Source organism: Podarcis gaigeae (genome assembly GCF_964106915.1).
Source record: "Podarcis gaigeae genome assembly, chromosome: 3".
Taxonomy (NCBI): domain Eukaryota; kingdom Metazoa; phylum Chordata; class Lepidosauria; order Squamata; family Lacertidae; genus Podarcis; species Podarcis gaigeae.
This window is the reverse complement of record NC_139680.1, coordinates 6,709,106-6,730,378: the sequence shown is the minus strand read 5'-3', so window position 1 is coordinate 6,730,378 and position 21,273 is coordinate 6,709,106. Positions and strand designations below refer to the sequence as shown.

At 46.1% G+C, this 21,273-nt stretch overlaps 1 protein-coding gene across 6 annotated transcripts in view; it reads right to left on the bottom strand.

Moving 5' to 3' along the window:
• The window catches only part of MEIS1 (Meis homeobox 1), a 154,479-nt gene extending 134,340 nt beyond the window's left edge, over positions 1-20,139 (bottom strand). For 4 of the 6 annotated variants that reach the window (XM_083730554.1, XM_083730552.1, XM_083730553.1 and 1 more), the window contains exons 1-6: positions 18,867-18,962; positions 16,702-16,928; positions 14,828-14,969; positions 14,200-14,250; positions 13,404-13,454; positions 11,920-12,066 (exon numbers count right to left, since the gene is read on the bottom strand). In XM_083730554.1, coding sequence (XP_083586680.1) covers positions 11,920-12,066; positions 13,404-13,454; positions 14,200-14,250; positions 14,828-14,969; positions 16,702-16,928; positions 18,867-18,878 — 630 coding nt within the window. In that variant the 5' untranslated portion in view covers positions 18,879-18,962. Of the gene's footprint in view, positions 1-11,919; positions 12,067-13,403; positions 13,455-14,199; positions 14,251-14,827; positions 14,970-16,701; positions 16,929-18,866 lie in introns of all 6 variants that reach the window. The other 2 variants (XM_083730555.1, XM_083730556.1) reach the window with 2 other exon arrangements.
• Between the last annotated feature and the right edge of the window lie 1,134 nt (positions 20,140-21,273).

Below are 21,273 nucleotides of genomic sequence, written 5' to 3'. Positions count from 1 at the left end.
CTAACATGGGGATTAAAATTAAATCCAAAATATTTGTACAATTGCAACTTTACCAAAAGGTCCAAGCTTGTGAAAAAGTTATGTGTTAAATACAACTGATGATTATACCTCAACTCATCTACATTTTTCTGGAACAGGAGCTTTTAATATATGATTGTCATTTAATTCTTTGAAGCTACAATTCCATAGTCACATAACCTAGGAGCAAGTACAATGAGACTCAATGGGGCTTACTCCCAAGAAAAATTGTACTGGATTGCACTGTTAGGACTAAAAGCCAAAATACTTGGGAATAAGCCCCATTGACTACAGCAAAACTTAATTCCTAATAAACGTGCACAAAAGTGCACCAGACACATTACCTGTGTAACTTGTACACCGTAACTCATAATCAATGCATTCAAATCACTGATAAGCTTTTTGTTTTATAATTCTGCAACACAATGAATTCTGCAAGTTTACCTAGAAACCCCACTGGTTTTGAACCCAATCCTCTATCTTATTAAGATGAAATACTTGGGCTGACACCCCAGCCTCACAAAGTGTTTACCTATACATTTCTATCATCAATCAACAGACCTACATTCAACCAACTATGCTTAGGAACGCAGGCTAAACAGTAAACATTAATATTCAAATTAAACCGTACTATGTCCTACAAATTTCAGTGAGAAAAAAACTGACACAAAATGAGTAAGGTGAAAGACCCTTTGTTTTTGTTTTTCAGTAACCTACTACCTGAAAGAAAACTAGGTATTATTCATCCATAATGTAAACATACTGTAAAGTGTGTGTGTGTTCCAAGCCCCTACCCTGCTTTTTAAATGAACTATGTCAACCTAAATGCAAGGGCTGCTTTATCACAAATACATCAACATCCCACAGCCCATCTAGGGCCATCTAACATATCAAGGTTGCAAACATTTAAGACTGTAACAAAAATGACTGAGACTCTAGTCTAGTATCAGTTTCCTATCCCTTCAACAATTTCCCTGACAGTGGAATCAAATAATGTTGAATTATAGACCTCCTCACAAGAAGTCTTATTTCATGTTCTTTTTTTTTTTAATCGTTTCTTTGCTAGCCCCTATAGGAATCTGGCTGTTTGCCAGTTTGCATTTATATTTCTGTATACATAATTGGCATGCATATGAAGATTAAATGATAATTCTGTCAAACATTACTATTTTATATTTGTTCAAGTTTATTTTATATAAGAAAAATACTGTTGCCCCAATAAATTGCTTGCATGCTAACATACTTTATTTGGATTTGTGCTAGTATTTTTTTTTTTATATTGCACTTTCTTTAAAAGGCGAGTCTATAAAAGCTACCTGCATACACATTATGGAAAGGGAAGTGTCATAATCTTTTACAGTTCACCCAGTGGCACCTGAGAGCAAGATGAAGTAACTTAACAGCAAAAAGTCCCATGGCAGTGGTTGACATATTTGGATTACTTCCAAAACTGATACTCCTCAGTGATTTAGAGACATGCTTTGTTATTTTTGGGACGCAGGTGGCGCTGTGGGTTAAAGCCTCAGCGCCTAGGACTTGCCGATCGAAAGGTCGGCGGTTCGAATCCCTGCGGCGGGGTGCGCTCCCGCTGCTTGGTCCCAGCGCCTGCCAACCTAGCAGTTCGAAAGCACCTCCGGGTGCAAGTAGATAAATAGGGACCGCTTACCAGCGGGAAGGTAAACGGCGTTTCCGTGTGCGGCTCTGGCTCGCCAGAGCAGCGATGTCACGCTGGCCACGTGACCCGGAAGTGTCTCCGGACAGCGCTGGCCCCTGGCCTCTTAAGTGAGATGGGCGCACAACCCCAGAGTCTGTCAAGACTGGCCCATACGGGCAGGGGTACCTTTACCTTTACCTTGTTATTTTTTAGTATGGAGTTGTATAGTATTGCATACATTTCTCTACCAACAACAAGCCAACAGCTCTACCTTAAAGCCTACACAATTCCAATACCAATTCTTTTTTTCAAAAAATAAATAAATGCATTTCAGTCTGCAGTACAAAACAATACCTCAATTGAAATGTGGAGAGTCCTTTTTATATATAAAATAACACACTAGCGAGCTCTAATTTTTGTTCATTCTCCAATGTTATGCAGGAAACCATTATAAAACATATTCCTGGCAAGTAGTTAGTCCATAGCAGCCCACAGAAACTCAACAGAACTTACTTCTAAATAACTATTCATGGGATTAGTCTGTAGAACTAATGGTTTTATTATTGCATGAACTTCATGTAATGCAACTTATTTATTTTTATTTTTAAACATGTTACCATGGCATTGAACGTCAAGTTGCAAGCCTAATGCTGTAACTGTACAGTCCCATCGACACAAAGTTTATCTCCACAAAGGTCTGTATGCATCTATAGGCAACTCCACATTTGCAAGGGGGTTGCCTTCTGAGGCACTGCATGCGTCGGTGGGACGCAGGTAAGCCCACTGTGCTGCCCCGTTTTGCCCCCGCCCTGTTCTCCCTTCTTCTGGAGCCAAAAATGGCACATGCATCAGCAATCGTGTACGTCTCAAACACGCACAAATGGGGAGTGGCCTGTATGTCCTATACATGTGTTTACCACATTCTCACTGCAGTTCACATAACTGATAAAACTGCATTTTTGATTACCGTAATACAGTTGGTGTCCTAAGGGCGTGGCAGCATACTACTATTCTTTTTTAAAAAAATGTATTCTGAAATACTAAAACAGGGGTGGCCTAAAGCTGGGCATGGCCCCAACCATCAGTCAAATCAGGCCCCAACCAAGGCCCCCAGGGGTTCAGAAGGGCCCCCCCACCAGCCAAACCCATCTGTTACAATACTCACTTCTATTCATGTGGAGCTCCAGAGGCATTGCATTAGGGGTAAATGAAGATGGTGGAATGGTCACCACAAATGAGAAGTGTGCTTATTCAAAAGTGGCATCACCAACTAAAATCCTGTCTGGGTTCCCGCACTGGGGCTGGCATGCATGTGTGTGTTTTGTTGGACTAGAGCACATCAACGGCACTGTGCCAAGTGTCCCATGAAGTCTGATGCTGGCTCTACAGCCAGCCCAGGGGCCAGATCAGCCCCCCTGCTTTTTTCTGGCCCAAGACACCACCAATGTTGGCAGTAGCAAAAGGGAAAAAAATACCAGTGTTATACACAGCACTGGATCTAATGTGGATTAAACCTTCCCCCTGCACCACATGAGATCAATCATTCACTGAGCAGGCAAGGTGTGCTGTGTTTGTGTGTGTGTGTGTGTGTGTGTGTGTGTTCAAGACTGTGGACTCCGAATCCACTTTGGTCACTGGTGCTGAAAGGGTGAATTCATCCCAGGGGCCAAAAAATATGAGCCATCTCTGCCCTAAAACCTGTAACTAACAATGTACGACCAGGTCGTTTCTGTGAGAACAATTGTGTTTGACACCCTAACCCAAAACACAAGTTATTCAGTTAGTGTGAAAATACAGATTATCACATTCCAAGTTGCAAGTTATCATGGTGCGCATAGAACTACTTGCAGGTAGTGCTCTGTAGCATCCTATCAAATGGTAAGGAGAGTTTTACCACACATCATTCATTCATTCATCTAAAAGGTGACTGCAGAGAACTAAAAGGACACTGCAGACAACTAGTTTACCAAGTGGTAACATTCATGTGGTGGCTGGCACTTCCTAAGCGTCTGCCTGTATTTAGAGTCGCTATGGTGCCAATAGAATTTACCTCCAAATAAATGAACTTACAGGCTATCCCAACCATTTTTACAGAGATGCAGGTTTTTATTTTTTAGTCTAAGGCTAGGCTGAAAGGATTACAGCCCTGCAGAGCAATGCTAGGCATATTTATTCAGAAGTAAATACCACTGTAACCAAATCAACTTCATAAGTGTGCCTAAGACTGCAGCCTTACTTATTTAACAAAATCTATACACCAACTGATTGTAAAAATTAAAAAAAAAAACCTGAAAGACTGAGGCTCACAATTTTCCATGTGATGCCCAGACTTGATGTAATAACATGCAAGTGCACACATCTGGTAAAATAAGGAGAAAAGTAGGTGTTTTTTTAAATACTGTTACCCGATTTTCAAAACTTAACACAATTTTTAAAATTGTATTGCACACTACAGCTGCAATCTTGAACACATTTACCTGGGAATAAGTCCCAAATAACTCAAGGTGGCTCACATCTGAGTTGATGTGCATTTATATTAGTTCAGAATACTTAAAATTCTAAATGTTACATGGAAGTAAGTATTATTGAATTGCCACTAAGTAAAGTGTTTACAGGCATCTATGCCACAAGTATACGCACTTTACTGAAAGTTCCAGATAAACATATTTAGAACTGAAGCATAACTGTACTATTTATCCAGAAATGCTCATAATTTTTGAAATCTACATACACTTTATCACACCAACGGCTGTGTAAAGAATATGAGACTTAATTCAAAATTGTTACAGAGCAGCAACTATACCAGTATAATCTGTGCTCTGTGGTTTAAACATTAAAGAACTAATCATACTCCTCACCTGAATTTTAATTAGCTGCTACTTCTGTCCCATGGATATTTACTTGTTAAGTCCTATGTCAAACGCACTTATTTAGAAACAAGTACCTCTTCAGTCAATTGATCTTACCTTTAACATCATTTCTGAGCAAAGAAAGACGAATAAAACTATGACACAAGCCCGTAACTGCGCAGCACTAAAACTAATAGTCAGCCTTGTTTCTCAGCAGTAGAAAACAAGCTTCAGACCAGATGAGTGGTTAAATTAGAAGTGGTTAAATTATTTGGTTCCATCGGATCCCAAAGCGAACCAGCCAGCCTCCCTACCTGCTTAAAAGCAACAGGCATGTCAAGTCCAGAGAAATAAAACCCAACCCTGTCATCTCAGTACAGCTCACCCTCATCAGGACCAGCCCTAAGCATAGAATTGAAGAGTTGGAAAGGACCATTGCAACCCCTGCAATGCTCTACCGACTGAGATTCCCTCATACTTGGGCCCACTGATTTCAACTGAAATTCAATTCTTTATTTTATTTTATTTTTTAGGGAGTTCACAGCAGCCGTTTTAAGCCCCTGGGAAGGGGATTCTCCTCAAGCTGCAACTTTGGAACTGAATGTCAAAGTCTTCCTCAAAGCACCACCCCAACACACACACACACAACAGCTATTTCCCTCAGCTTCGGTGCTCAACCAAGCCCCCGGTGCCCAAAAAAGAAGAATATTCCTCAGTGGCAAATTCGGCCTCTGTAACTCTCGAAAGGTTCTCGAAACCTTTTTTTTTTCCCTACCCCTCTGGGCTAAAACTTCCCGAATAAAAACTTGCTGGCGCCACCCCGATCTTCCTATCGATAAGAAACACATTGGAAAAGGAGAATGAAACAACACCCTAGCAGTGCTCGGCTTTTAGCGCGGAGCACCTAAGTACTTTATAATAAATAGGATTGTGAGGGGCATGAATCTTCCCGCCACACACCCTTCGAGGCCTGGTGGGGCTTCTTAGGGCAGGAAAAAAGTGCCGCCGCCCCCCCAAAAAAAGCTTTCTGCGTGTTTTATAGTATTTGCTGTTAATATATCGGTGTGGTGTTTTTTTCTCAAACACAGCGGCCGACTTGGCCGAGGGCTCCCTGAGGGACGCGGCGTTGGTGGGGCTGGGGGCGGCGGGAAGGGAGGTCGCCTTCCCCCCTGAATAGGCCGTGGCCGGCGATGGCAGCAGGCGCCTCAAAGCGAGCTGCTTCCTCCTCTGGCCGGCTCTCCTGCCCCGCTCCTCCCGCTGGGCGGGCGCAGGCCGAGAGGAGACACAACCGCCCGGGGCTGCTGCTTTTTCTCCCCTCGGCCGCCGCGCGGCTTTCCCATCCTCCCTGCCCACTTGGGCCCATTGTCTTCCTCTCGGACACGGCGTCAGGGCCGGACTAAACCTCAGCGGGAGGCCGAGGGGGGAAGCGGCAGGGCGGCCTCGGCGCGCTCGCTTTCTCGCACTCTTCTCCCTCGGAGCCGAGAGGGGCGAAGCACAAACACACAACGCGCACACTAGCCGGGCCAGCGCGCCTCGCCATTTCGCAGGCCGTGAGGGGATCCCCGGAATGGAGCTGCTGCCAGCCGCCCTCTCGCCTCCTCAGCCCGCCATTTTCGGCCTCTCCGCACCCTGGGCCTCACAGCCCTCTTTCCTTCCCCCCGAAGCCCTGGCCGCCGAAGCCGCCGCGACACCTGCCCACCGACACCTGGCGACAGGGCCGCTCGGCTGCCTACCTCGCCACACCACCTAAAAAATAAAATAATTCAAACCACATTCCTCCCTATAGAACTCCGGGCGCCCTTCCCTTGGCAGACTACAGTTCCCGGGATTTTTGGGGTGGGGGGCTGTGTGTTTTCAAGGAGGGGCATGTGGGAAGGGGTTGCACATTTCGGACAGGAATGGCGAACATCTCCCTGGAAAAGAACTGCAGCTGACCACTTTTGCTCTCTTTCAGCTGCTAGGAGTCCTTGTGCACCAGGCAGCAGAGTCCAGCCTGCACTGAACTTTCCTTTGAAACCATGAGCCTAGGAGACTCCTGAATAAACTTAGGAAATCAAGCAATTTTCGTGAGATAAAGCAGCAGAGCTGGTCGCACCTTTACGGGTTTCTAGCCCATGAGTGAACTTAGCTTTGTTTGACTTGCCTGAACCCCAGAAGATAGGTTGCAATCCACTGGGTCCTAAAGCACAGTTCGCAAAGCCCCTGCCTTTTTCTTTCCAACTTTTGCCTCCTTTTCTGTTGCTTGGAATCTCAGTAGCTTTAAGATCAGGCACTTTCTAGAAGTTATTTTCTAGGGAATAGTAAGTGCAGGTAAATGATAAATACTCCCTCCCCAAAAGGCAAGTGCCAAATGTGAAAACTTTGCAAACATACATAGGCGTATCTTGCAGGAGGGAAGTCCAGACAAGCCTTTAAGAATTCATTGTATAGTTAACTTACAATACAATGGTCTACATGTCTACTCAGAAGTAAGTCTCTTTGGGTTTAATGGGGCTTGCAAGGATTACAGCCTTGGCTTTCTTGGCAGAAAAAGATTAATAGTGAGACACTCTGCACACCAACCAAGGAGCAAACTTAGTGATTTATGCATATAAATACACAGGGTGGTATTCAATTAAGTTTTATTCAGAGTAGACCCATTGAAATCAATGAACCTAACTTAATTTCAGTGGGTTTACCATGATTAAATTTTAGTTGAATAACACCCACCATAACCAAGTCAGATTAAGGTTGGCTGGAGCTTTGGGGCTCTACTAACTTGCAGGAGCAGAGTGGCAGAAACAAACATCCCCCTTACACAATACTACATAGATGGTTATTAAAGGAACCAAAATGTGATGTATATAATACAAGCAGCATGTCCCCCTTTACAGCTATTTTGTACAACTTTCTATAGCCTCACAACAACCATGTGAGGTAGGTTCAGCTGAGAGATGGTGACTGGCCCAAGGCAGGAAGTAAGCAACAACAATGGTGATTTAGGGGAGTTTAAAATGTGAGGCTGCATGTGTTCGGATTATTATCATTATTAAAAATGTATATGGCAAACTGTTTTTGTTTGCTACATTCCAGTTTTTAAATTTTACAGCAATCAACGCATGCCTGTTTCTCTGACATCAAATATGTTTCTAGTGTCTCATCACCTCTTTGTTGCCTGTGAATACTATGCAGTACTGCATTTATGCAGTTGCAGATGTTAATTTTTAATATATCTCACATCATCCAAATGTTGTGTTGCTGTTGTTTTTATTCTAACATGTCAAGAATGTAGCAGTGGAATGATGGGGTGAAGACATGTGCTTCACAATTAAAAATGCTGTGGGTTTTTTTTCCTAGGGAAATGCAGCAGCTAAAGGAGGGGGAATGTTGGTTGAGTTGACTGTGGCAGCAATATGCAGGGAACGCTTATTAGTTGCTTTCCCATCCATGCGGGTGAGTTGCTGGTGGTGGTCTAAGCACCTTTCCTCCAAAGAGTTCAACTGTGGTGTTCCTTATTTCCCCCCTTTCCTTTTTATGCCCACAACAGCCCTGCGAAGTAGGTTGGGCCAAGAGTGAGTGAGTGGCTCAGAGTTAACCAGTGAGCTTCACGGCTGGGTGCTGATTTCAAACCCTTTTTGCTCAAAAAAGTTTTTTCCCCTATAAAAAAACAGTAGTTATTATGAGATATTAGTAAACAACTGCAACTAATGAACACACTGCTTACTTTTCAACAATTTAAACACTGAATTTATCCAAGCATAAGCATCTGCACAGAATTGCTGTAAATCTTCAGTCCCTCTTGACTCCATCTGAAACACCATGCTTGCACTGCCAGTTTCAGATTAGCTGATGAAAGGCCTGTGGTAACAGAACTGGATCCTGAAACTTGATTTCTTTGCATGGTTTCAGGCTGGCCTTGGAGAAGAGCGGGGCCCCTGGCCTTTAGCACTGCGGGACAGGCAAAAATTAAACAGCTTAGACCTTCTCTAATACGGAGCTACAAATATGGGGAAAGCTTCGCCTTTGACATTCTGTCTGTCACGGCATATTACTAGTTGGGTGTGACCTCTGGTTTGTTTTGGAGCCATCCTCCCTACCTGCAAAAGCAGGTGTCATAAAGCGCACGCACTTTTTGTGCAAATCTGTTCACGTCTCGAATCCACACACGCGGCACGGGGTCAACAAAACCCCTGTGCTCTCCCCACTGTGGGTTTCCTTTCCCACAAACACCATTCCCTAATCCCTTCTGGCTCGCTCTGCCGCCGATCCATTCGCTCTCCAACGTGCGCAACCCGATTACCAGCATCCCACCAGGGCTCGGCCGGCAGCGCCCCCGTTTCTCCAGCCCAGCTCCCCTAATCCCAGCTGCCACACCAGCACGTTAGGCTCTGCGCGATCCTCCGGATCAGCTCAGATCAGAGCAGTGGCTTAGCGTGGGTTGTCAGCACCCGGGGCAAGGCAAGTAATTTGCGCCCCTTAACCCGTGGATTTGCGCCCCCTAACCCTAACCCCCAGATGTTGCGCCGCCCCCCCCTGCACCCCCCACGCTAAGCCACTTGATCAGAGCGTTGGGTGGAGGTTTAAATGTCGCCGCTTTTCTCCGGGCTGCGCTTCGCGCAACTGGAGCACAAATCGGATCGCCGGAAGGGGGCGTCTGCGCGCTCGCTCCGCCGGCTTTCCGTCGCGGGAGGCTGGGTGCTTCGGCATAGACAGAGCCACCCTCTTCTCTCCGACGGGGTGGGCGCAGCTAAGGGAAGGGAGGCTTCCCCTCCCCGCCCCACCGAGCCCAGCCCGGCAAGAGAGAGGAGGAGCGGCATCTCGCTCCCGGCTGCTCAGGGCTCTGCCGTCGAGGGCCGAGCAAAGGCGGAGAAAGAAACCCAGCACAGCTCCCGAGACAACTAACGTGGCACCGCGGCTGGCGCAGCACCTGGAGAGGATCTGCATGCGCGGCGCAGCCTGCAACAGAGCGCGCAACGCGGCTGCAAACAGGTCGAGCCCCTGCGCTCCTCTTAGCCGTCGCTTCTGAGCAGGCGAGAGGAGGAAGCGGCGCAGCACATCTCCCCGGAGAAGCGCCCACGGCAGCCTCTGCAACACGGGCTGCAAGCGGCTCGGCTAACAGACGGGGCGGCGTGCGCGCCCAGCTCGGCGCAGCCAGCGCGCGCGCGCAGGAAAAGACCTGTAACTTCTCCACTGAACTTGAAGCCAAGCTTCCTTGGAGCTTGTGCTAAAGTCAAAAACGAAGGATCGGGAGCCACGACCCCGCGCGATTTTTTATAAACTGTGAGGAGCACGAGAGGCGCGCTCTCTCTCTCTGTATAAACTGAATAGACCACCTCGACCCCAGTCCAACTTCTCAGTCTCAAGTCACTGGAAACGCAATAAACTGCGGGCCAATCTCACCTAATAGCGACAAGACAAGTATCAAAAGTTTAAAACGGGAGAACCTTCGGCTCCCGGCGCCCCTCTACCCCTTCCCAACCCTAAAGTTATAATGGGCTGGATATTTAGATCGTCGTTTTTGCGACGGGAAAGAAAGGGAAGGATGCGGAAACAGCTGAAGATAAGGGTCTCAGCGTATCAATAATATCAACCCCCCCTTCTTTTCTTAAAAAGAAAACAGAAACCAAAAGACAAACAAACACAAACCCACATAAGTTCACTTCGTCAGCTTTCACTTTAATAAAATAATGGTTCGTTTGGAAAATGGGGTATAAATCTTCATTTTGGAGGCAATTAAAGTGTTGATTTCATTCGTGCCCCTGAGCGATTCTTGTAATTTGCTCAAATAGCTTTATGTACCAAGCGCTCCAGAGCTTTTAGAAACCCATTTTCTAGTTAGACTTGTTGGATTACAATTGTTATTCAAGAGCAGCTCCCCGAGCTTTTCCTCATCCAGGGCTGGATTGTAACAGCTCCCGGGTGCTCGGCGTCCAGGCAGGGGCTCCGGCGGAGGCAGAAAGGAGAGCCATCTCCCCAAACAGGGACCATCTCGCCTCCGTCGTGCCAGGAGACCAGCAGAGTACGAGCTACACGCCCACTTAGGAGAGGACACAGGGGAAAGGCGCTGCTGACTCTGCCAGCAGAGGCTCCATGCAACATGTTCCCTATATTAATATTAACATTTTGTCCATGAGCTTCTGGGAAGTCCAGGGCTCAGCACGCGCGCGCTCCTCTTACTCCGGACAGCCTCTGCTCGCCATGCCTCATCGCGCCTAAGCAAGGCGCGCCACCAAAGAGAGCGCATCCCCACGCGCCAGCGCGGTGCGCCTCTCGCCAAAGCGGATCAAGGAAAGAACGCGCTAAGTCAACCCGACGGTGCCTCCTTGGGGATCCCAAGAGCTGCTTCCAGGAGACCCAAGCCGGCTCGGCGGCGCCTGGCTCTCTTTTCTTTTTAACAAAAGGAAGCCTACAGAGCCGCGGCCCGATTGTCCCTGGGACCCTCCGACGTATCAGGTCGTAAAGTAGAAACGGCTTCTGCAACTCAACAACAACCATTAACCACCCTGCCACCTTCCGCGAACCGAGACCCCGATGGTCGCTAATTGCTGTGTTAAGGAGCATCGATTAGTTAGTATCACATCCCGTATTAATCCAAAACGGCACTTTCGTTTTCCTTAAGAGAAGAAGCAGAAAGCAGAGCACATTCCGAGGAAGCGCATGTGGCCATGGCGAAATTACCACTTTAAATCACACTGGCATGCGGCGGGACTGGGCCTACCCTTGCAACTGATGGCGAATATCCCATATAAGGCGTGTCGAATGCATGCAGGCAATTTGGAGCGCGCACACGATTATTTAAAATAAAATAAAATAAAAGGAATCGTGCTTTTATTATTTATTTTCTCGGTTAAGTCAAATAAAACCCGACGCCCTTTGCAGCCGTCAAGCTCGGCACAAGGCAATGTTCACTGAGGTCTAAAAGCGTTCGGGCCAAGAAGAACTGACAAGACAGGCTAATGAACCGTAGAGAGAGAAAGAAAATAGCCAGCATTTGCTAGATTTCAAACCCTCTCTGCCTTCTTTCCCCGGACCACCTATCTCGGATTTCCCCCACCCCCCTTCTCTTCACCCCCACCTCCACCCCCAAATCATTACTTTACCGGAAAGCCTACGATTCAGGCCTAAACACTTCTATTATCATTAAAAAGGGAGTAAATAAAATAAAGACAAAAATTAAAAGCGACAAGGAACAGGTCAAGTTTGCAGGCGATGCTTTTACAAGCTCATTTTGCCAGGTCGAATCCGAGAGCAAGCCTTAATGAAACAATAATGGCCGCATTATTCAAAAATTTTCATTTCGATGGAAATTTATCTAAAAGGGGCTTAATCATATGCAAATAATAAAAAGGGGCGTTGTGACCCAGTGAGCTATCTGCATACAGATTTGAGCGGTTGTTACAAGACTGGAGATGATCATACCTGATCTGTTAGATTTGCTGATCTCGTTATGTCTTCGCTGTCGGATTTTGATCCGCCTTCTCTATCGTCTATCACCAGATCGATAGGCATTTTTCCTTTCAAACAGCTAATATACCGGTGGCAGAAATTGTCACACAATTCGTGTACCTACATTATGACAGAAGCAACAAAACCAAAATATAGTCAAGCGCATGTTAAGTGAAATTGACAAGAGCAATCACTCCCCCTCCCCCTCCCCGTTCCTGACATCAAAAGTTCCAAACAGGGGGAAACACGCTGCAATTATCCCCTCGAGACGCATCCAGAATTAAGAATAACTTTCTTTTCTAGCAAAATAGAGATATCCCAGAAAATTGACAGTGACAAGATGATTCACAGCCTACAACGTATTCAACACCCGTGTTAAATTCATCTGCTCTCGGAGCTGTGACCATTAGCGAGGTGACCTGCATGGGTGACATTTAAGGTAAACTATTTAATTTCACCCAGTTATATCATCGCAAACCCTTTCCGAAGGAGGTTGGGGACACAAAGGGTCCCCTCCTCCACTTGTAAGCAGAGTTGAATGCACTCTGGTGAAAAACATTATACACATCCATGACCTTAAATTTGGAGGCACTGTAACCTAATGTGAATGGGCCTATTTTAGCCTATTTCTTGTAGAACGAAACCAATCCACTTGTTCCTGTTAGATAAAATGCCAGGAATGCCTGCATCCCTCCCCACTTCCCCATGTATTAATAAATCTCTCATAGATGTTTATTTTTAGGGCAAGGGGTAAATTCTCCAGCTATCAATGACATGCACAGGTCCACTGAAATATAGCTCCCCGAAATGCTTCGATTCTGGCGCTGCCTTGAAATATACTTGCACCCAGAACCGAATTTATTATTGTTACGCAGAAATTTAAGGAGCAAACTGGGATTGCTCAGGTCTCTTCGTCTTAGGGGTGGGTGGGGGAAGGAGAATTGCCCAGTTCAAGAGAAACAGAAACTGAGGCATCTAGCAACTCTGGCTTGTTTCTGCACAACGTGACAGGACAATCTATGCCCTGCGTGTGACCCTGCAGATGGCTCTTAAAAAAAATACACTACAGAACTAACTACAAACCAAACGAAGTGCTTTGACCTAACTACCCACAGGAACCAGGCAGAAGAGGTATCAGTGTTCCAAACATTATCAAACGTAGAGAGAATGCGCAACAATTTGTACAAAGGTAGTAAAAAGGGATACACAGCCAGCGAGTTCGTGATCCAGATATTTTGTGGCTGAAATTGTAATTAAACTGCGAAGAGAAATGGACGGCATGATTGGTCTTGACACTAATTACCAGAAAGAAAGACATTTATGCAAATTCTGCCGAAGCTTCAACTTCGTGAAACATTATTGGGAGGGAGGGAGGGAGGAAGAGGGAGAGGAGAGAGAGAGAGAGAGAGAGAGAGAGAGAGAGAGAGAGAGAGAGAGAGAGAGAGAGAGAATATTACCTTCTCTAATTCCAACAGATGAAACCTTAATACTTGTATGGCTTGGATCATCTGCAAAGATACAAAACAACGTGAGTCTCTGTGTCTCCATAGCTGGCTTTCATTTCTACTATCAAAGTAGATGTGTGTGAATGTAACGCACATATATGTACGTGTGTGTTTTGATTTATGGCAACACTAAAAGTTAATAGCAATGGCTTTTGTATGTTGTTTAACATGGAGAGATCTCAAGTTTGTTTGTTGTTTTTTTTAAAAAAATTACTACCATTTTAACCAAGCAGCTAATTTACACGGATCACAAACATTTATTTTATTTTATTTTTTTAAAGTATATTCTCTATATTGTAATACTTCTGGATAAAGAGCCTGGCAGACTTGGGGAAGGGAGAAGGAGTTGTTCCCAATACCGCATGTCTAATTTTTAAAGATCGCCTCTATCTATCTATCTATCTATCATCTAAGGTGAGAGTTTGGCTCAATCCCTCGCAACCCATAATAGCTATAAAACTGTTTCACAAACAGAGGTGAGCTATTTCGACCTTTCCAAAACAATGAGATAATCACATTTAAATAAACGGCAGCATGTCTTGGACGCTAAACAAGCGCCCTCGACTACCCAACCCCAGTTCTTATGACTGGATCGCGTGTTGTTGCTGCGCGGTTGACCTGCGCTTCCGGTTACACAAAATTCAAACTATAAACTTCCTAATGAGACGTTTTCCAAAGAACTTTAAAATGACAACTGTATCTCCAGAAATCAGATAATATAATACCAAATATGTATTCGAACTCTTACCAAGTTATCCAGTTCAGGATTAGAAGAAAATAAGGGTTTCTCTGCTCGGATCTACATACACCGTGGGAAGTTCAGGACGGGTTTTTTAAAAAGAAGAAATAAAAAGAGGTTTGAAATACGAAAGGAGACGAGGCAAAGGCGTCATTATCTTTCCTAGCTTCGTTACATAGTGGGGTCCATTATGCAATCTTTCGTGCAAAGCCCCCGAGTGCTGGATTAGGAAGGCACCCGCTTAGGGAAGCGAAGCGCAGGCACCGGGAATACTTTCGGGGGCTGAAGCCAGCAGTACTTTCGCCACGCCAAGCAGAGGCTTTCGAGCGTCAGCTGCGCCTTGGTCCACAAGCCTGAAGCAGGCTCCTTTGCAAGGTGGCGGGCAGAGGGCAGAAAACCTCCGAGGCTCGCCCCCAAGTCAATGTGGGGAGGAACCTGAGGCCAGAGGCTTGCGATCCATTCCGGGGAGGGGGCGTGTGTGACAAGGGATAACAGTTCCAATGCATTCTAGCTTTGTCACTTTATTAGTGCTATTACTACTGCTGCTGCTGCTGCTATTACTCTCGTCATCATCAGACATTTGGAACAGTACAGGAGGGAAAGTGCAAGAGATTTGCATTGAGACTTGTTTTCTGACCTGTTTGGCAAACACTGCTATGTCTTCGTTGAAAGACTCTGAGGAGCAAACATCGCCGCCCGCCACCCCGGGTTCCCGGGGAGTGCATGTCGCTAATTCACATTTCTCAAAAATCAGTGCTAAGAGGGGGAAGAGGGGGTGTCTGAAAGAAAAATACAAGAGTCACCAAAGCAGCACACAAGACGACACAGCAATTAGAGCAAATTCAAGAGGAGCGCCCCAAATGAAGTTTACAACAGCAGGTCTCCTCAGCCACCGGCAAACACCCCCCCCCCGGCTTTTTACACCCACTTCTCCAATCACTGCTCACTTTGCTACTCTCCAGACCTGGATCCCAAGGGCCTGAGCCATAGAGATCTCCAGGATGGCCGTTTTGAAGCAAACTTGGTCAGAGAGCTTGTTAACGTTAGCTAAAGTTCAAACCAACCTCGGGTCTAGTTGCCATTTTGAAATATCTCCTCCCCCCGCAAAAAAAACACACCCACCACCGACTCTTCTTTTGTAGGTTTAGTTGTGGGGGAAGACCTAATGGGGTCCCATGTACACTAAGGTGGAGTGGGGACTCTGTTTTTATTTATAATTTGGAGTGGGCTGCGAAGTTACGCAGCTCAGCTAAATTGCCAACCAGACTTGGAACGGGTGGGGGTGCAGGCGTGGAGGGTAGGGTGGGCGACACACATCCCCTTAAAAGTCACCCATCTCTAACCGCTAAAATGTGTGACACCAGCCCTTCCTCTCCAGTTGGCCTAGACTATCCCTTTCCAATCTCCCTCTCGCTTTCTCGCTCTCTCTCAGACACTGCCTGGTTAGTGCACAATAAGAAATAACATTGTGGGATTGATGAAATCTCACGTTTTAAACATTTTATTATCGTCAATGCAGTCGTTTACCACAGCAACGTCACCCGCCTTCTACACCCCCTGCCTAACGCTCCTTTTCACCTCGCTTTCAACCTTTTAGTGGGGTTCACAACTTAAAGAAAACGCCACTATCACGGTGAAGTTTCATGGTTGTCAGTAGGTAAAATAATAATCGGGGGGGGGGGGGTTCCAGTTATTCCCTCTGAAATATTTGAATGATCAATTGTAACCGAAATGCTGCCAACTCATTTGAAGTCATACTGGTGAAACAAATCAAGCCCCACTACATAGAAAACTATTTTTTTAAAGTTCGCGCATTGGAGAGGCTTCAAATGCTGCCGAGAGGCGTGGGATTGCAATTCTGAAGCCACCCGTGACGCTCTCCTTTTAAATAACACACTAGAGTTAAAAGGGGTTTTGTTTATTGGCTTTTAAAAAGATTTTATTTTAACGTAAAAAGGGGCAAAAGTATTCTTTATTTCTCAAATATTCTTGCAAATATTTTACTTTCAATCAAACCCCAGCTTTATTTTTACTATCACAACATTTATGTCCTTCCTTCCTTCCCTTCCTTCCTTCTAAAGAGGTCAAAATAACCAAATGACATTCTCAACCACGCCCCTGCGATATATAACTTTGGAATTACAAAAAGATCTATATATACAATTTTCTTCATTTTTATTCAATTCCTATATCGCGTCTAGGCTTTTAGTTGAAGGTCTGGGGAGAAATATAGTGGTCAATGTTTTGTTGTAAAGTGGCTCAACCTCTTTGCATTTATCCTTCAAAATCTCGCTCTGAGAGGGTGTTTATTTGTCCATCCGAGACCGATTGGCAAGGAGAGGCACCGAAATCCACCCGCCGCCACCCCTGCTCCGTCATCCCCATGCAAAGCCTCGGCTGCCCCGGATTATTTACCTACGGTCTCGAGTAAACGGTGGCTTTCTTCAGGGAGGGGAAGAACGGGGAACGAGCACGTCTTAAGCTAATGAACCTGATGCTAGCTGTACCTACCCATAAATGGCATCTTTATCTCTCTTTAAAGCGTCATTGACGGAGGAGCCCATGCTTGGGGGCATGGCGTTGGTGTGAGCTGTGTGCGGGTATTGATGGGAGTGAAGCGGAGGACCGTGATTCATGTGGTGGACGGGCTGCATGGATCTGGCGGCATGGGGGTCCCCGTACATGGTGCTCGGGATCCCCACTCCATCCATCCCACCGTAGTGGGGTAAATCGTCGTACTGCATAATAGACAGGAGGGAAAAGAAAAGGGTCAGCTTGAAGGCCAGTCCTTCGCAGTGCAGTTTAAAGGGGGGGGGAGCAACTTCGTGTGCTGGGGTGGGTGCGAGGAGAGTGGGAACCAAGGCGTACAGAAGATCCACTCTGTCACTTGGGGAGGAAGATGGCGAAACATAAGGGACCCGGAAGGCCGCGTCTTTTAAAAAAAAAAAGTGAAAGAAGTTTTCCCTGCGGTTTGGTTTGGTTTGGTTTGGGGGGGGGGTGTTGTTTTTTTCTGATTTTGTTTCTTTGGTCTTGGGTCCAGTCTCCAATGCATTTTCCACTAGGCCTTCGCAAGTACTTTCCTCCTGGGGTCCTGGCACAGCGTCCTCGTGGAAATGAAAAAGTTAACTGGAGGATGGAGGACTTCTCTGGAGTCCTGCTCAACATAAATGCATGCTGGAAAGATGCCTCCTCTGCTACGTTTTCTCAGCAGAAGTTAAAACGAGGACACCTATTATTAACACGTGCATTAAAACAACCTCCCTTTATTTTTTGTGAGATTTCCCTGTGGGCATCGGTTGTGCCTGCCAGAAGCCTCAAGTGGCAGACCTTCCCTGATGTTTGAAAAGATTCAGGAAGGTACAGGAGCACAAAAATAGAAATAGCCCATTTAGAATCACTATTTCAAGCAAGTTTCTTTGGGGCTGTGTTTTCAGGGATGGGGGTGGGGCGGTGGGACAAAAGTTAGTCTTTTACACAACTGACAGAGAGTATTTTAAAGAATTAATTCATCCGAGCTTATCCTGTCCTAAAGTTTACCGCTTTTGAGAAGTCACATACACAAAAATCAGGCTTCAGGTGTTTGTGTGACAAAGCTAAAACCAGGGTTTTCTTTAAGGGAGGGAGGAATTCATTTAATAGTTTGTTTAGGATTCTCCAGCTCTGACCTCTTTCAAAAATCCATCGACTGGTTTTCTTAGCATTTATTCTGGGAAGCTCAGCTTAGTATTTCCTCTTTAGAACCAGGTGCCCCAAAAACAAGATTTTTTGTTCCTGGGGGGGGGGAGCTGTGTTAGTGAGGTGGGAGGGGGGGAGGTCACTCTGCCATTTCAATATCTAATTAATTAAGGACAAATGAGGGTGTGGAGAATTGGGGGGGAGTCTTTCCAGCTGCTTAAACTGAAAAAGTAAATGCAAAAGGATCAGTGGACTAACTTTCTTTTTCCAACTGTGGTGTGAGAGGGGCATTGCCAAAAGTGTGCCAGAAAATGTATTCGAAAGGTTAAATTTCCTTTTAAATGCCCTCTTGGTTGCATTATTCTTGTCACTATCAACAGTCTTCCTAAACTGGTAAACTTTTTCGGCGGAGTGATGGTGTCCATTTAATAAAATAAATAATAAATAGTAATGTTAGGAACACAAGTGCGTGTAACTGTTATTTGGACTCATCATTACGTATGAAAATATGTACCAAACAACATCTTGGTTGGAATGTATGGACTGCTCTGATTGCCCCCCCTCCATTTACAGTAATGTTATTTTAAATAAGTTCTTTATTAATTGTAAAGATATTATTACCATATCCAAAAGGTCCAAAGGCATATTATTTAGTACCTTGATTACTTTGAGAGACACAGAAACTGAATATTAAAAGGAACTGCATTCAGTTTCGAGGCTGCTTGTGTAGTCAGCGTCTCCTTCTAGTAGGTGGCCTGTGGTATGAATTAATATCACGAATAAATGGGAACAAGGTCTCCAGGGCATCTCATACCTGCCTGTATGTTGGACATGCACAGTTAAAAAAGCATGCTCCTTTCAAAACAGTAATAGACTTTACACGCTCCGTCGTGTGTTTCTAAGAGTATACAAAACTCCCCCCCCTCCTCGCAGTGTCTCTAAGATCCACGTTTCAATGTTATGTTACTCGGAAATCACGAATTAAAAATAATAATACATACCCTTTGCGCCATCGGCCTGCTTCGCACCCCTTCCCTTTCAACTTCTAATATATCCTCTTTAAGGCCAGCGTGAAAAGAAACAAAACGTGCTCTCCCCCACCCACCCACCCCCCAAAATAAAGGGAAAAAGAATCCTTTAAAGTCGCCAGTAGCTTGAGCAGCCGACCAGAGTCTTCAGCCGGAGGGACCTCAGAGAAGCGGCGCGATCATTCAGCATTTAAAAAAAGAAAAAAGAAAAGAAGAAGCGTCTCTTTCCTCTTCTTTTCCTTCCTTCCTTCCTTCCTTCCTTCCTTTTCCCGCGTCGCTCACACTCTTCCCTTTTGGTTTCCAAGACAGCGACGGGGAGAAAGCAAAATATCCTTTCCCCCAAATCAGTTTTGTGGGTTTTTTTGGGAAAATAAAAATAAAAATAAAAAATAAAAAGTGCCTCTCAAACCCAACTACTAACTCGCATGACTTTTTGCCACTCCAGCTGTCAATCAAAGGAGAGGTTGTCAAAGGTGGTGAATGAATGATGAGAATCCTCCGTGTGTGCTTCCAGTGGTCAAGACACCTCAAATGTTAACATCAAAAGCATATGAGCTCTAAAAGCTTTCTTTCTCTCCTCCTCCTCCTCTTCCTCCTCCTCTTCCCCTTTCTCTTTCTCCCTCGCTTGATTCAGTCCTAATTCCTAATCAGATTTTCTCTCTTCCCTCCGTGCAACTGGAGAAGCCTAGAGGAAGAGAAGCTTTTTTAAAAAAAGAAAGAAAGAAAGAAAAGGAAAAAGAAAAAAAAAAGAAAGAAAAGGCGGCTGTCTGAGTTTGTCTTAAAGGAGCCACGATCGATGCTGCCTGCTGCAAGTCTCCCGTGCGTGTGTAAAGTGTGCGTTGCACCCAGGCGGAGAGGTGGAATTGGACCAGAATGCTGGAACCCGGAAGTAGTGGTGGCCATAACAGGTCGCGTCTTACACAATGCAGCGGGCTGCATCAACTAGGCTCGCAGCGCAGGGGTGGGTTGGGTGAGCCGCAAGGCAAGGAAGAGCGGCTGGGAAGAGCGGCGAGCAGAGGCTTCCCCATTAACAAAACACACACACACACACACACACACACGGAGGCGAGCGCGCTGGCGGAGAGGGGCGAACAATGACTGGAGCCTGGGAGCGCGCGGTTCCTCCTGCCCTGCTCGTCGGAAGATTCCCACCACCAGCAGCTCCCCTTCCCTTCCAGATTCGCCTTCGCTGCCGCCCGACTCGCTCAGACCGGGGGAAAGACGAGGGGGAAAGGGCTGGCTCCGCTTGCCGAGGCTGGGGGGGGGTTTCTCTACATCCAGCCCAGTGCGGCCTTCCTTGGAGATGTGTGTGTGTGTGTGTGTCTGGGTGGGTGTTTTCTTTTGTGCGCGAATCCTCCTTTCCCTCTCCCGCTTAACGCCGACGTTTTGCAGCCCCCCCCCCTTCCACACCACCCCTTTCCTTTCCTTTCTTTTCTCTGTATTAGTTCCCAGGCAGGTTAGTGATCTGTTTTTGTGACTTAAGAGACGCTGGTCGTCTTATCTGTTTTGGCAAACCAAAAGGGACCGAGGTCAGTTCTGGAGGCAAGACGAAAACACACACACACAAACACACACACGGCTGTGTCTGGTGCACAATCCAGCAGCGACCCCTCACTACACTCTTAGCAACCTCCGAGGCTAGTGGCCATTTCCTTTGTCTAGAAATAAAGTGATTAATTTCTGTTTACTCTTCGCTCTGTAAAAGGGAGCCACTGCCTGGCGCCTTGGAACTGCAGGACTTTTACGCGTCCCCCTTTCTCCCTCTCGCAAGCCAATACAAAAGGAAGCGGAGTTAAGGGAGAAGAAACCCCTATTAGGGGAGCAAACCAGCCTGCTTTGCTGGAATTGCACCTCCGCCGTCCGAGGCGAGGCGTTTGCGCCAGGAGTTGTCTCCAAACTGCTACATCTTTCCCCCCCAGAGCCGAGATCTCCGCCAGGCAGGGTTTCCCCGCCCCCACCGACTCCCCTCCATTCCCTTCCCAAGCTTCGAAAACCCTACAGAAGGGGGGGGGGAATCTCCCCCGCCGTAGGATAGAGAATGAGCTCACCCAAATCTCAGAAGGCAGCAGTGGAGGAGCTGTAGTCCAATCAGGATCGTCTTTTCGAAAGCCGGGCGTGCATTGGTCGAGGGGGAAATCAATTATCAAATAATCGATCAGCAGGGAGCTTCGATCTGCCGGGAGCGCCTCCTCCCCAAAAAGCCACTTCGGCTTCTTTTACAGAGAACCGAAGTTGATCAGTTTAGAAAGTGATCCCTCGTCCTGTGTTAGGATTTAATCCAAAAGGGAAAGAATAATAATAGAAAGTGTCGCCCACCCTTCGTGCAAGGAGAAAAGAGAGAGGGGGGCTTTCTGTTGGGCTTTTTTAAAGCTATGAAATG